The following is a 13,674-nucleotide window of genomic DNA, read 5'->3' as shown; positions in this document are numbered from 1 at the left end:
GTACACACACACACACACACACACACACACACACACACACACACACACACACACTCACACACACACACACACACAGACACACACACGCTGCTCCCACCAAAGGTCTGGAATCTATCAAAGCCCCCATTGCAATTACCTTTCAATGCGGGTAAAATGCATTACCTCTGTGCTGTGAAATGAACACTATGTTATTCCTTCAAGGCTAGAAGTCTATCTTCCATACTGTGTACCACAGAATATATATATTTATATCCTGCAGTCTGGCTCTGTGACCCTCTTGCATCAGTTCTGCCTTACAGATTATGACAGATATTAAGTGGATGTTGAGAAGCTGATCTGCAATCAGCGGCGAAAGCTATTTTTACCTTGACACAGGTCTGACTGAAAGTGTTTTTACAACACTGTAATGCTAAGGTAGAATTAAATGGGTATTTAATGTGAGGGACCATTTGTTCACACAAAATCACATACTGTAGGATTTGAGTTATTATTATCAACGTGCACAGTTCAGCCTTATTAAATCATGTAATCACAAAGCGTGAAAAAAGCGAGCCGCGATTCAAGAGACAGAACTGGATCTTTGGAAGTGTCACTTAAATAAAAGTGTGTATTAAGTATTATTAGTAAAATGTACTGTACTTAAAGTTTCACAATTACAAGCACTCAATATTCATAAAGCAGAAACATTGCTCCCATGAGTACACTTATTTTATTAGATTATTCTTACTGATGCATTTATGTATAAGTAGCATTTCACTGTTGCAGCTAGTTGAAGTGGAGCCAAATTTAACTATTTTACTTCTTGTTATTATCATTTTATTATTATAATTCTACTTGATTTGTAAAAAGAAAAAGAAAAAAAGCCCTTATTCGATAAACCTGTCACATGTTTTGTATGTAAAATCTTAATCTGTCAAATAACTTAAACTGTCAAATAAAGGTGGAGTACAAAGTGCAACATTTCCCTCAGCATTGCAGGGGAGCAGATGTATGAAGTAGCATAAAATACTCCTAAATACCTCAAATCTGCACATTACATCACTGTTCATATTCCTTTTACAACGTGTGTTTTTCTTTATGTTGATTTGAACTTCAAATCCTTCTGATACGCACACCAGGGCATCCAGTAGAGGACAGTTTTACATGCATTCATAAAGCAGATGGACTGGCATGCTCATAAAATATGCAGAGTTATTAATTGTACAATCTGTGATGTCTAGAATGCCTACTGAGCTGAACAGAATCATCCATATCTATCTATCTGAAGGCAGAATGTGAAACTGTCAGGAAAAAATAAGCATATCAGAGAGACATGTACAAAAGGCAGTTCTGCACTGAAATATTAATGCAGCTATAATACTTGAAATGAGCATCATTTTGACTAAGACGGATATAGAAATCTCTCCAGCAAAGGCTGCTGGTTGGGTAACACTTAAGTGTGAGTCAGAGTGTAACTGGAACTGGCAGGCAATTTGTTTAAGAAAAGAAAGCAAATGTTCTTCAATCATCACAAAATTTCAGATAAAAAACCTCCTGACCCATGTGATTTTTAGCCTTTTCATAACAAATCATGAGAAATAATAATTTAATGTACAATAAATCTATCAGGAAATTCACCTAAGAGAGAACCTCACTCCCTTTCTGTCTATTTAAGATGCCTGGCTGGCAGAGGTCACATCAATAGCATCTCTGTTGTTCCAGACCTGACTAATGGAGAGAAGAGAGACACAACTGTTGTAATGGAGAGACGGAGCTCTTCATTTCCTCTGAGGCCATTCTCATTGTTTAACCATCCACCAGCCTTCAGCCCCCTCCCTCGCACAAGTCGGAAAACACATTATGTGACATTCCAGAAATAAAATAACACAAATTATTAATGAATATAGCTATCCAAAGAAGCTGAATTTGATTACGGTGCGAGCCATAACAGGATATGGCTCGGGTGTTGGGTGGTCTCTCTCTCTCTCTCTCTCTCTCTCTCTCTTTCTCTTTCTCTCTCTCTCTCACAGAGTGTCTTTCTCTCTCTTTCTCCCATTCAAATTCGAGGCATGCTCAAACATCTAATAGATTTTTCCACCCCGGCACACAATTTACTGCTTACAGATTTAGAATTCTTTGGCTTCCGGCCAGTCAGAAGTGAATTAATGATATGAGCACATCAGTGAGGAAAAACAGCTTGTGATTCTCTCTCCTACAGGTCTGAGCATAATGAAGAAGATACTGCCATAAACCCACCCACCCCCCACCCCCCGCCCGACACCACCAAAAAAAAAAAAAAACATACCAGAGAAGGAGAGAACGAGGGGAGGGGTGGTGAGAGAGGCACATAATCAATACAAACACTCCATTAAATTACTTCAAAAGGGATTTTGGACAGTTTGTAGAATTAGTTCTACAGAAAAAGCAGAAGGGGAAGCAAATATGTTTGAGGGCCGGAAAGCAAACAAGTGCAAACGATACAATCTGCCACATATTCTGAATGGAGGAGTACAGTGTGGTGTGTCTTGCAGAAGCATTCTTTCTCTGTCAGAGTCACAACATGCCATTACTCTCGTAACACCACAACACGCTCTCTTTATCTTTTCCAAGAAAACGCTTACTCCTTCCCACGTCGCAGTCGAAACATAAAACATTTTCATGTGTGATAGTGAGTCAAAGTCCCAAATATTGTTCTGTATTGTCACCAAGACAAATCAACCATGAGAAGACAGCATCTGTCTGTTTCCTTATCACCAGTTCCTACCCGCATAAACATTCTGAGACGCTCTGAACAGTCTCTGAAAAGGGACAGAATCTACTCTCTATATCAAATTGAAATGTTCCAACTGAAATATTGTCGGGATATCAACTCGGGTATATGTGCCAAGCCTGGCATACAGATCAGATGTTGCATCAGAGGGAAATACAGTGGTTCTATCCCCAAGCGGCAAGGCTGTAAAGAATCTTGAAATGCTGTGATATCGCTCTGTGCCTCACTGGCCTACTGCACCTTCCAGCTCAATCAATGTGTGTTTAGCTAAGATGACATAAAACGGTGTATTAGTGTATCCCAATTACAGACTACACACTAATTATAAATTAGACAAAATTAAATAGACTCAGAAAAGGTGCTGCGTACAAAGGAAATTGAGGATGCCGCTCACAGCAAAAAAAGTTAATTATAATGCAATTTTGCAACCCAGTTGGTAGAGAAGGTCAGTCATTTATCGTGGGGTTGGTGGTTTGATCCCTGGTTCCTCCTGTCCACACACTCAAATGTCCTTGAGCAAGACGCTGCTCCTGATGCATGTTTATGGAAATAAATATTAATCGCTCTGGACAAAAGCAAAATTCATGTAATGTCACGTACTTAACTTAAAATATACAACATGAACTGTAATGAAGGTCAGTTATTATGGAATATAGAGGGGAAAAAAACATAATGTCAAAGTTTTTATACATCATGACAAAGTGCATTTTGAATCAAATCTATCAGGTCAAATCTTATTCTGGACATGATGGAGGCTGAATGGAAAACATCAATCAAAGCACACCATTTGCAGTTTTGCAGTGAGCTGCATGACGAACATGTCTTTCCTTGAATAATAATAACAACTGACCTTCATTACCATCACTAACTGAATATTCCATGAAAATGCTCACATTTTCGGATATCTAATGTGCCATGCACCCTTGACTTTAGCGTGATCGACTGTATGAATTGGTTGGGTCAAAGAGCAGAATAACAACAGTTTTAAAATGCAGCACTGCAGAAGTATGTATTATCCTAAAAAGAATATATCTGAGATAACAAAACATACAATCATATAATGTTTGTAATTTTATGGTTTCATTTACTTTAATTTTCAAAAGGTGCTGCAGCACAAAAATAATAATAAGTCAAAGGGAGGGGTAACTGCTTTTGCAATACGCTATATATTTTTTTCCAAACTGTTTGGTTACTTTTTTCTGTCTGGATGTTTTTCCAGGGAGCCATGATCCTCGCAGCACTGTGGGATGAACCTACAGATGATACTATAGGTGAGGGCAGGAGTCAGGAACACCATCTATGTTCTTTGAATGCACAAGTCACAGCCTATGACCTTGTATAATCCTCCACAATATCTCAACTCAAAATCTGCTCACTGGCTTCCGCACTTGAATTGAAGAAAGACAAGACAAGTAAACCTATTGAGCTATTTTGTGAGCAAGAACAATCCTTTGTGAGTTTTTTTTATTTTTTTACATTCTTTATTATTTTCCTTCCACAGCTCTCTGTTTCTCCAAGCACAAGCCAACAAACTGTATCAGCAGATACAGCTCTCCAACGCTCGGCCTCCTAGTATACGACCAGAAACCAATTTCAGCAGGCAGCAATGAAAAAAAAAAAAGAATCAGGCCAGTTCTCTGGGGAGAGATAGAGGGGCAGAATGTAAACTTCCCTGGCAAGCCATCCCTGGTGGATTGAACTGTAAAAAGAAGCTCTAATGCTCACTTCAATACAAGATAAACTGAGTGGACAGTTTGCATTACCTGATTAAGTGAATTACATTACAGATTATGTAAGGGGTGCAAAATACAACAGATGCACTTGTAGAAATATGTTATTACTGTCCTCTCAGCTTGGATTACTGTATGTTGGAAACTGTAATTCATTTTAATCATTTTTACAGTATGTTTTACATAATTAAATGTCCTTTTAAGTGGGCCATAATAAGACTGATCCTTAAAAAGCGACCCAGAATACTTCTACCAACATTTTAGCTTTTTTGCAGAGGGTTAGATGACAAGATTGATACCACTATGAAGCAAGCACCAGCTGCTTAGCTTAGCACAAAGAGTTAAAATTAGGATAAACAGCTAGCCTGGCTCTGTGACAACAAGAGGCAGAAGTTACTGTGCAGAAACAAGACATACTAAGCCACATTGTGTCATTGCACTTTTTGTAAGGATTAAACAAACATTTTAACATGTCAATTAGGGAGCTTTAGATTTGATGTTAGTCAGATTTTGTTACCGCTGGTCCGAGGCAATTAGCTGTTTCCCCCTGTTTTCAGTCTTTATGCTAAGCTAAGCAAACTGGCTGCTGGCAGTGGCATCATATTTACTACACAGACATGAGAGTGGTATCAATCTTCTTGTCTAACTCGCGGCAAGAACAGACTGAAGCCAGTTGTTTATATAGCTGTACAAATTGTGTCATTTTAGTATTAAAAGTTTATGAGAAGGTTGCATCATTCTCGAGGCCCTCTTCTGCCAGGTCAGCCGCTCTTTTTTTTAAAAAACACTGCATTTCAAAGCCTGGCCAAAGCTGGAATTTGAATTATGATAGCAATCATATCTCTGCCTCACAGGTTTTAGGGAGTCACAGCTGTCGATGCTGCAGGACAGCAGCAGAGGTCACTTGTTTTGCTAATTAATTACTTTGTACAGGCATCTTTGGTTTCAGTCTTTATGCCAGTCTTTATGCCTTTCTGAGGACAGAATTGAGCTGTGTTCACCAAACCATAATGCTCCATGTAATGTAGATCAAGAACAATATAATTGTCATTCTGCTATTCGAGACACATTTGTCTTGCAGTATTTTTTCATATGCTGCCTGTAAGACACAAATCCATAACAGTGCACTTAATTCACATAGGCAGCATGCCAGGAAAAGTTAGGATATGCACTCGGAAAAAAAGAACTGTTTCCCTCGATAACAATAGCACACTTTATTGCTCTTTAGTTCACAATGGTTTTCTGTGCAGCTTGTGGTATTGCTGCAGTATCCTGTTATGGGGAACAATCCAATCCCTCTGACATAGTTACAGATCAGCCTGAGAATAACAATCAGCAAATACATCATTCAAGTAATACAGCGAGCAGCCACCTCAAGCTATTCTGTTTGTAGATACAATCCAAAAAAAGAAAGTATGCTATATCATAAAAAGTCAGTTTAGTCAATGAGCCAACATATTACACAGAATTACAGATATTCAGCTACAGGACGCTTTAAGGGTACTTTTATATCTGATCTGCTGCTGCTGTGGCATGAATATTTCATTCCGGTAGTGAGCAGCATTGCAGTGGCATATTTCATATTTCTATGCAAACCCTTGCTCAGAGTAACATGCATTTGCCTTGATGAATAAGTGATCACTCCAACTCTCTGCCCCTCTCATATTGTTAAAACTGTCAACAACTGACACACGCCAAAGATGTAGTGAACAAACAAACAAATAGATAAGTGAGTGCACACCACTGATTGTTGGTGTGTAGCATGTGTGCATGTGTCCATCTATTAGTGTGTCAGAGTGTGTGTGTGTGTGTGTGTGTGTGTGTGTGTGTGTGTGTGTGTGTGTCTCTGGTGCCCTGCCAGCGTCTGAGCCCGTTCTGCTGAGTGGGCAGATTCTCTGGCGGAGTGTCCCATCGGAGTGACAAGTGCATTTAGAAACAGCCTGATGGAGTCATTAACGGCAGCGCTGCTCATTAGCAACACACGCCACACACACACACACACACACACACACACACACATGCACACACATACACACACTCATTCACACACACGACCCCTCGGTAACAATAGCGTCATCGTCAGGCTGTTACACTGACAACGGATAAATCTATAAAATCTGGCCAATACAGCACATTTATAGAAAGCCATGATATGTAACATAATATCATTCAAGAAGCAGGCTGACATGTCTGATTATGAAAGCAAGCAATCACACACCCACAAGCACGATCAAACTATATTGATTACTGGAGTAACAACAAAGCATCCATTATTGATCCTCTTGTCCTTTTTGCGTATGAGATTCGAGCAAAGTCGAGTAATCAAGGGCATTACAGCATTCCTGGAAGATCTCAAGCAGCAAACAGAACAGGCATCATCAATAAACCACTATTTTCTACAGAAAAATGGCTCAGGTTTTTAAGCCTACAGCAGTTTCACTTCCACATAGGATTTACACATAAAATGATTATTAAAAATGAATGAATGAAGGATCATAAATTCTGGCTTAAATCACCAGGATACATACTTATAACCTGACAAGACACACTGTAATTGTGACGGTATTTTTAGCATGTTAGCTAAGCTACATTATACCATTATAATCAGCATTAGGCATTACATCACAGCCATGTGAAAGCGAGGCAAATAAGTGGGAAACGGCTTCAAAGGGAACATTATGTTCTTGCTGATTATTAGGCTCAAATGCCAGTTTCCTATTTGCATCAGATGAGTCATCCGTCGAGACATCCAGTTTCATGTTGGGACTGATTCATGCTTTAGTGAGACCCCAAGAGCCCGGTGCAAGTATCAAACTATCACTGACACTTAATGGCACCGTGTACATGATGAATACGCCAGACAGCCATTCAGACACACACTGCAATGATCCTTAAAGCTCCTGAGATACACAGCCTATTACGATCTGAACTGAGGGATAAGAAGGTGTCAGAGGGGCTGTGGACAGTAGTTTGATGCGACTCAGTTATTTAAAAACATTACCAGCTGAATTATGTGATTTTTGCAAAGCTGCTTTTGTTGTTGTCACATTTGGAAAACAGAGCTGTTGTACTGTAGGATGGTAATGCGTTGGCATACACACTGCCATTACCTCTAGCCTTCCTCTATTAGTGTGATTCTCTGCTCATTATATCGGGAGGAATTCCAACTACATACTGATGAATTACTCCAGTCAAGACAACACTTGTTAAACCAACCAAAGGACAATAAACATAAGCTGATTTATGGTGGCGACAGGACACAAATACATAAACATTCAACACAGCAGCCCAGAGAATTGGAAGCACCGCAATAACCTTTTGGAATTAAGAAAAAGAAATAACCTCAAAAAAGACTAAAAGAAATTGAGGTTTCTGCTGCAGCTCACCTAGCTGCACCCTCTCCCGTTGGACATCCTTGAAGTTGAGTCCGCTGGTCAAGGTGCTCTCTCTGTAGCGGTGGAGGGCCTCCCGCCTCCCATTGGTCCCCAGCTCCCGGAGCACAGAGGATTTGAGAGGCTCGGCCTTCAGACAGTGGGTCCATCCTGAGAAGTCTGGTACAGTCCACTTCACTAGGTCCTCCAGCCGTACAATCACCTTCTCAGACACTGCAATTACTTCATGCTGAAAGGAAGCAGAGCAGAATCCCAATCACAATCAGAAGCACATAAAAGGAGTTACATAAAAGCAACTGTGCCAAGGTCATGGATCATTTACTTGTGCCACAATTTTATGGCAATTTTATGAAAGAGGATTGTTGGATAGAAAAACAAACATTTCAAAAAACGCACATCTGCAGGTACACATGACTGAAAGTAAGTTTAATAATGATTTTTGCACAAATAAGTTGGGATTAAAAGAAAAGTAATAGTAATAAAAAAAAAAATGAATGCCAACATGCCATTCTGATTATACATTTTTATATTTATCCATAAAATCTTTTCAACTTTTCAAAAGTGTGCAACACAGTCCCAGCATCATTGATTGTTTTTTTGTTATGTGTTTCCCCAGAAGTATGGAGTTCCTTTACTTAACTAAAAGTACCAAAAAAAAGTAGTCGAAAAATAAAGAGCAAAATTTATTTAAGAAGTACTCATTATGCAAAACGACTCAATAACGAGTGTTGTATTATTTACTATAATATATTATATTATTCTGATTTTATCACTAAAAGTATACAAATTCTAGATCCTTTACTACTGCTGGGTAGATTAATAGTATAGTGCTGCTTCTTATATATAATATACATATATATATTTTGGGGTTTTTTAGACCTGTATTGACAAGACAGCATAAGTTAGACAGGAAAGGGTGAGAGAAAGTGGGGATGACTCAGACTTCGAACCCCTAGTTGCTGCAGCAGAGACTCTCATAAATGTAGTAAAGTAAAAAATATATATTATTTACCCTTGAAATGAAGTAGAGGGAAGGCATAAAGTCGCATAAAATGGAAATACTCTAGTAAAGTACCTTAAATATATGTACTTAACTACAGTACTTGAGTTAATGGACTTAATTACGTTCCACCACAGGAATGTCCTATACAGATGAGCATAAAAACAGGATTAAAATAATCACAAAGATCAGAATCAGAACTACGAGAGAAAACAGGACAAACAACAGAACGTCCTTATTTATCAACTAAATTTGTATGTGCGTCAAGTAGCATTACAGCTGTGGATGCACATTAATGTAAGTAAATTACCGCACCATGAATATGGATGATGTGGATGATTGCTGAATTGAATTTATGCCAGCAGTTAAATCAATGTCAACGAGGACGTAGATGTTTTTGGACTTTTTGATTAGCATTTAGGAAGTCAGGCTCCCTGATATTCACTGTGAATGTGGAGATTGTATTCTTTTAAATCAGAAGTCACACTCTATGGCTATGATTGCACCTTCAAAGCGTAGAGGAGTAGAAGAAATGTCATTTGCTACAGTGAGAGTGTAATGAAGGAGCAGGAGAAAGCTGTGAGCCAGTGGTCTCCCTGACATGCAATAAAAATAATGTGACACTGTCAGGAAACTATAAATGTAAAGCTATAACAGTGATGTGGACGGCTATGGTGGTTTTGTGTACTTACTATCGGCTTACTTAATAAGATTTGCTCTCTGTCCAGTATGTACTATGTGCCTGAGGTTGATTCAACCCCTTTTAATAACTCTCATACTCAAAGAACTGCAAGTCCAATGGAGACTGAAGGAAGCAGAGATGGTTAAATGTGTTTCCATTTGAAGGGCTAATGGCTGAAGTGTTTGTTACCAACAGAGTGGAGTGGTGTGCTGGAAGATGGCTATTACAGAAATGGGGTAAATCTGGAGGACAGATGTGTACAGGCAGAAACACAGACACACTGAGTAGGTCTCTGATGTTTACCTTGGTTATCTCCAATTTACCAGTCATCTGGCTAACTGTACACATTTCCCCTAAAAGAGCCTGTATATTACTGACATTAAAATAACATTCATTTACTCTATATTGACATGTTAAAGGTAGAGAGGGTGGCCGCAATAAAAGCTACACCTATATGATCTAATAAAATACAAACCCAGTAAATCCTTCCTTTATAAATCTTAAAATGTCAGGTTTTTCAAATCTATGTTTTAATGGATTATTTCAAAATGTTCCTGTTATTTGTCGCCAGATTCTAAAAACAAAGACGCGACTTTTCAGCATTTCAGATTCTCTCTGAGTGTTCTGTCTATACAATTACCCATATTCAGTTCTCACATCATCTGCAACTACAGGCATATCAAATCCCAACCAGTTGGAGACAGTATTTCCTTATAAAGGAAAAGCCTGCGAGGGATAGCTTGATATAGCTGTGCCTCCCTCACTAAGTAGAAACATCAAACATGGGTTTTCGGTCTTCTTATAATGAGCTGTCTTCAGCTGTCAAGTGGTGGCGGGTGGTTGTAACCGGCTTTCCATGCAATGAAAAACTGACTGCTGTTTCTGCCTTCAGAAAAGCAGGCCATTTGAATAATGTAGAGCAACAGTAAATAGCATTCAGCCTTCAGCCAAAAAACACATTGTACTGTATCTCTATAGAATTAGCTACTGTACTTTGATGTGATCAACTGACAGCACATCGAGAAACCAAACCATGAAATATTTCAGTTGAGTCCATTCGAAACAAAAATAATGCACAGAATGGTCTGCCGCTGATGTATGAGTCTAACAGCAATACTTCAAGTAATTCAATAGCACACAAGAGCATACACACAGCAACAGCAAACCTTAAAAAACATACAGCCATTCCCTCTATATCAATCAGCTGAATGACATGGTGCCCTGTGTGAGTGTCAACAGATCCTGTTTGGGGACTTGTTCGGCTTGAGAGCAAAACACAACAGGTGAGAGCAATTCAGCAGCTGTCAACACAGTCCAGAATATAATCAGTCTATGAACGGAGCCAAAGCAGGCTACATCCATTCGGGGTTTTTTTTGTTTTGTTTTTTTACTTTACAAACCAACTTTACACCAGCTGAAGTCTGTGGGCTGCTGTGTGGTGCAGCACATACAGTCAGGAAACTGACTGCTGGCCTGTGGTTTGCATAAGTCATGATATTTGATTGAGAAATGTTTAGGCAAATACTGTAGAATTAAGAAATGTGCTGTGTTTCCATTTAAAGGGTTTCTGAGAACCAGCCAACCCAGCCAGTTACTGAGAAACCATCGCAACAACAACATTGCGTCAGCCTGGTTTTCTACTATGAAATTAAAAAAAACAGAAGAATTTCTACCAATAATGAAAAAAGACTAAGGGCTACAACCAATGATTGTCTTCATGATCCTATAACTTGTTGATTCAATTCATCTTTTAGTTTATAGTCAGAAAATAGTGAAAAATTAATCCAAAGAGATGACTTCAAATTACTTATAAACCAATCAATTAATCTATAAAATAATTGGCACATTGATAATTAAAATAAACATCAATTGTATGATGATGATTAATCTATAACTGAAATTGTTGTGGATTCCTTTACTGTCAAATCAATTAATCAACTAATTGTTCAAGCACTCTACCAGGAGTAATCACTGCAGCAGCATTCATCAGCATTGCAGGGGTCTTCTACTCACTACTTGGATTTTTTTGTTTCAAAGATCTACTTTAGAAACTTGCTCTTCTGTAAATGCCGCCCATCCACACTGTCCTGTCATTTCGAGTTAGGCAGCTGATAGCTAAGCAAAGCGGCAGACACAGCCAGCAGGCCACTTGATAATATAGGTCAGAGGACTGCAAGCCCACAGCCAAGAGGTGACACTCCACATCAGCAACATACCAAACAGTCTGGTGTCATTTCACTGACACTTCCTACACAGATGCATTAAGACCATTTATACACTCTGAATGCTACACTAGATGTCTTAATGTACTACCATAATTCTATCTTGGGTATGTCAATAAACGCGCACAGTCACTAACTGCTCATTTTATGATTGAGTTAAAACGCAAGGTAACACATTAACAGCTGAATGTTACATTCTGTCTCCGTTCTTCTATCAATAATTCATGTTATTACTGCAGCAGCATGATATCTCCAAAAACATTACTGAGTGAATTTATTGCTGTGACTGCACAAAATGGACTGAAAGTTGAAAAAAAAAGACTTCTGCTGCAAAACTGTAGATAACTCTGTTCCAGCAACCCATGACTCCAGCAATCTCATTGAAATTAAACTCACTAAAATCCATATCATTGAATTTATATGGATGTGGCAGTGTACTGGTGGCAATAACAGTGCATAAGGGACATTCCCAATTCTATATTCAGTGATCCAATTAGAAACAATGCACCCTGAAATATTCCATATCACTCTGAACAATTCCCTGCGAGAAATCCACGCCACTGTGCGCAAACAGTGAGGGAGACATTCCTGACTGTCAGCGTTCTGCGGCAGAGCGTCTCATCGCTCGGACAGGACTTTCAGCTTGGGAGTCAAGGGGTGCACGCTCCCAGTGGGTGGGTGTCTTTCTATACTGTGGGTACACACACACACACATACACACACACACAGTACTCCTGTCATGCTGGGAAGGTTTCAGCCTGCTGCCTCAGAGAGGTCAGCACTGGAATTCCTAAGGCCAAAGGAGATTAGTAATTGAGTAATGGACATGGTGACATGGACAATGAGGAGACAGAAAGGAAGAGAGAGCAGGAGAAGGAAGAGAGGAAGAAGGAGAGAGAGGGAACGAGGGTATGAAACACAATATGAGTTCATTATCTATCTCCCCTCCCCATGACTGACCTTGGCTTCAGTGTCCCAAAACAAACTTATCTGGGAATTAAAAAGGAGCTCTGGGGAGTAAGCCAGGGACAATTGAATTAGAATATGTTTTTTCGAGATTGCCTCAAGACTAGAAAGAGTTCAAGGTGCAACATTTAAAAGGTGAGAATTATTGTACATAATGTTCTGCCACCTAATGCATGCAGTTTATTCATATGCATAAAAAGTTGCTGTAATATCTGCAGGGTGCTGAACTCATCTTTTATTCACTGATTCCATTAAGAGATTGCTCTTACATGAGCTGGGGTGATATATGAACTTAGCATTCTTTCCCTGTTGTAATGACAGAGAAAAATAGCAAGATAACAGGAGATTTCAAAGCCTCTCTGAAAGTGGGTGAGGCATCCATCATGTAAAGTGACACCACAAAAAAGCTGCGTCAGCTCCCTCGGATCACTGCATCTTTGTACTCTTGTATTTTGGTAAATGCACAAACAGACACACACAAAAAAAAAAGAAAGACTAAATGCGAGATGATTCTACATGCTTTAAGAAACCGCTGTTAAGAATGAAAAATATTGGCTGGAGTATTAAGCAAGAGCTTCTCGTCTGTGGCTGCATTCTCCTCAAAGGTTATAATAACGATCCACTGTAGCTGGGGGCACTGGAGTCATGCATCAAGGCAAATGTTTGCCTGTTCAAGTGGTTAGTCAATGACAAAGTGGAAAAAACTGAGTTAAAGAGCACCAAAAGGCTCTTATGTGTTGACAAACCGGGCGCTGCTGTAACATATCATTACTTAGGCGGCAAAGACACAAAACAGTTTGGTGAAAAGAATCAGAAGATTGTGAAGGACAAGAATGACAACTCCTAAACCAATGGGAAATGTTAGCAGGGTTTTTTATAGCCTTTGAAGTCCAGGGTATTCCATTTTAAAGGTTTTAAATTACACTATCCTAA

General features: G+C 39.2%; 1 protein-coding gene across 1 annotated transcript in view; it reads right to left on the bottom strand.

Moving 5' to 3' along the window:
- Nucleotides 1-13,674, bottom strand: part of arid5b (AT-rich interaction domain 5B) — a 73,491-nt gene that overhangs the window by 55,014 nt on the left and 4,803 nt on the right. The window contains exon 3 of the mRNA XM_051379918.1: nucleotides 7,866-8,100. Coding sequence (XP_051235878.1) covers nucleotides 7,866-8,100 — 235 coding nt within the window. The remainder of the gene's footprint in view (nucleotides 1-7,865; nucleotides 8,101-13,674) is intronic.

The sequence above is a fragment of the Dicentrarchus labrax genome, unplaced genomic scaffold, assembly GCF_905237075.1.
Source record: "Dicentrarchus labrax unplaced genomic scaffold, dlabrax2021, whole genome shotgun sequence".
Taxonomy (NCBI): Eukaryota; Metazoa; Chordata; class Actinopteri; family Moronidae; genus Dicentrarchus; species Dicentrarchus labrax.
The sequence above is the reverse complement of the archived record's forward strand: the minus strand, read 5'-3'. Positions and strand labels throughout refer to the sequence as shown.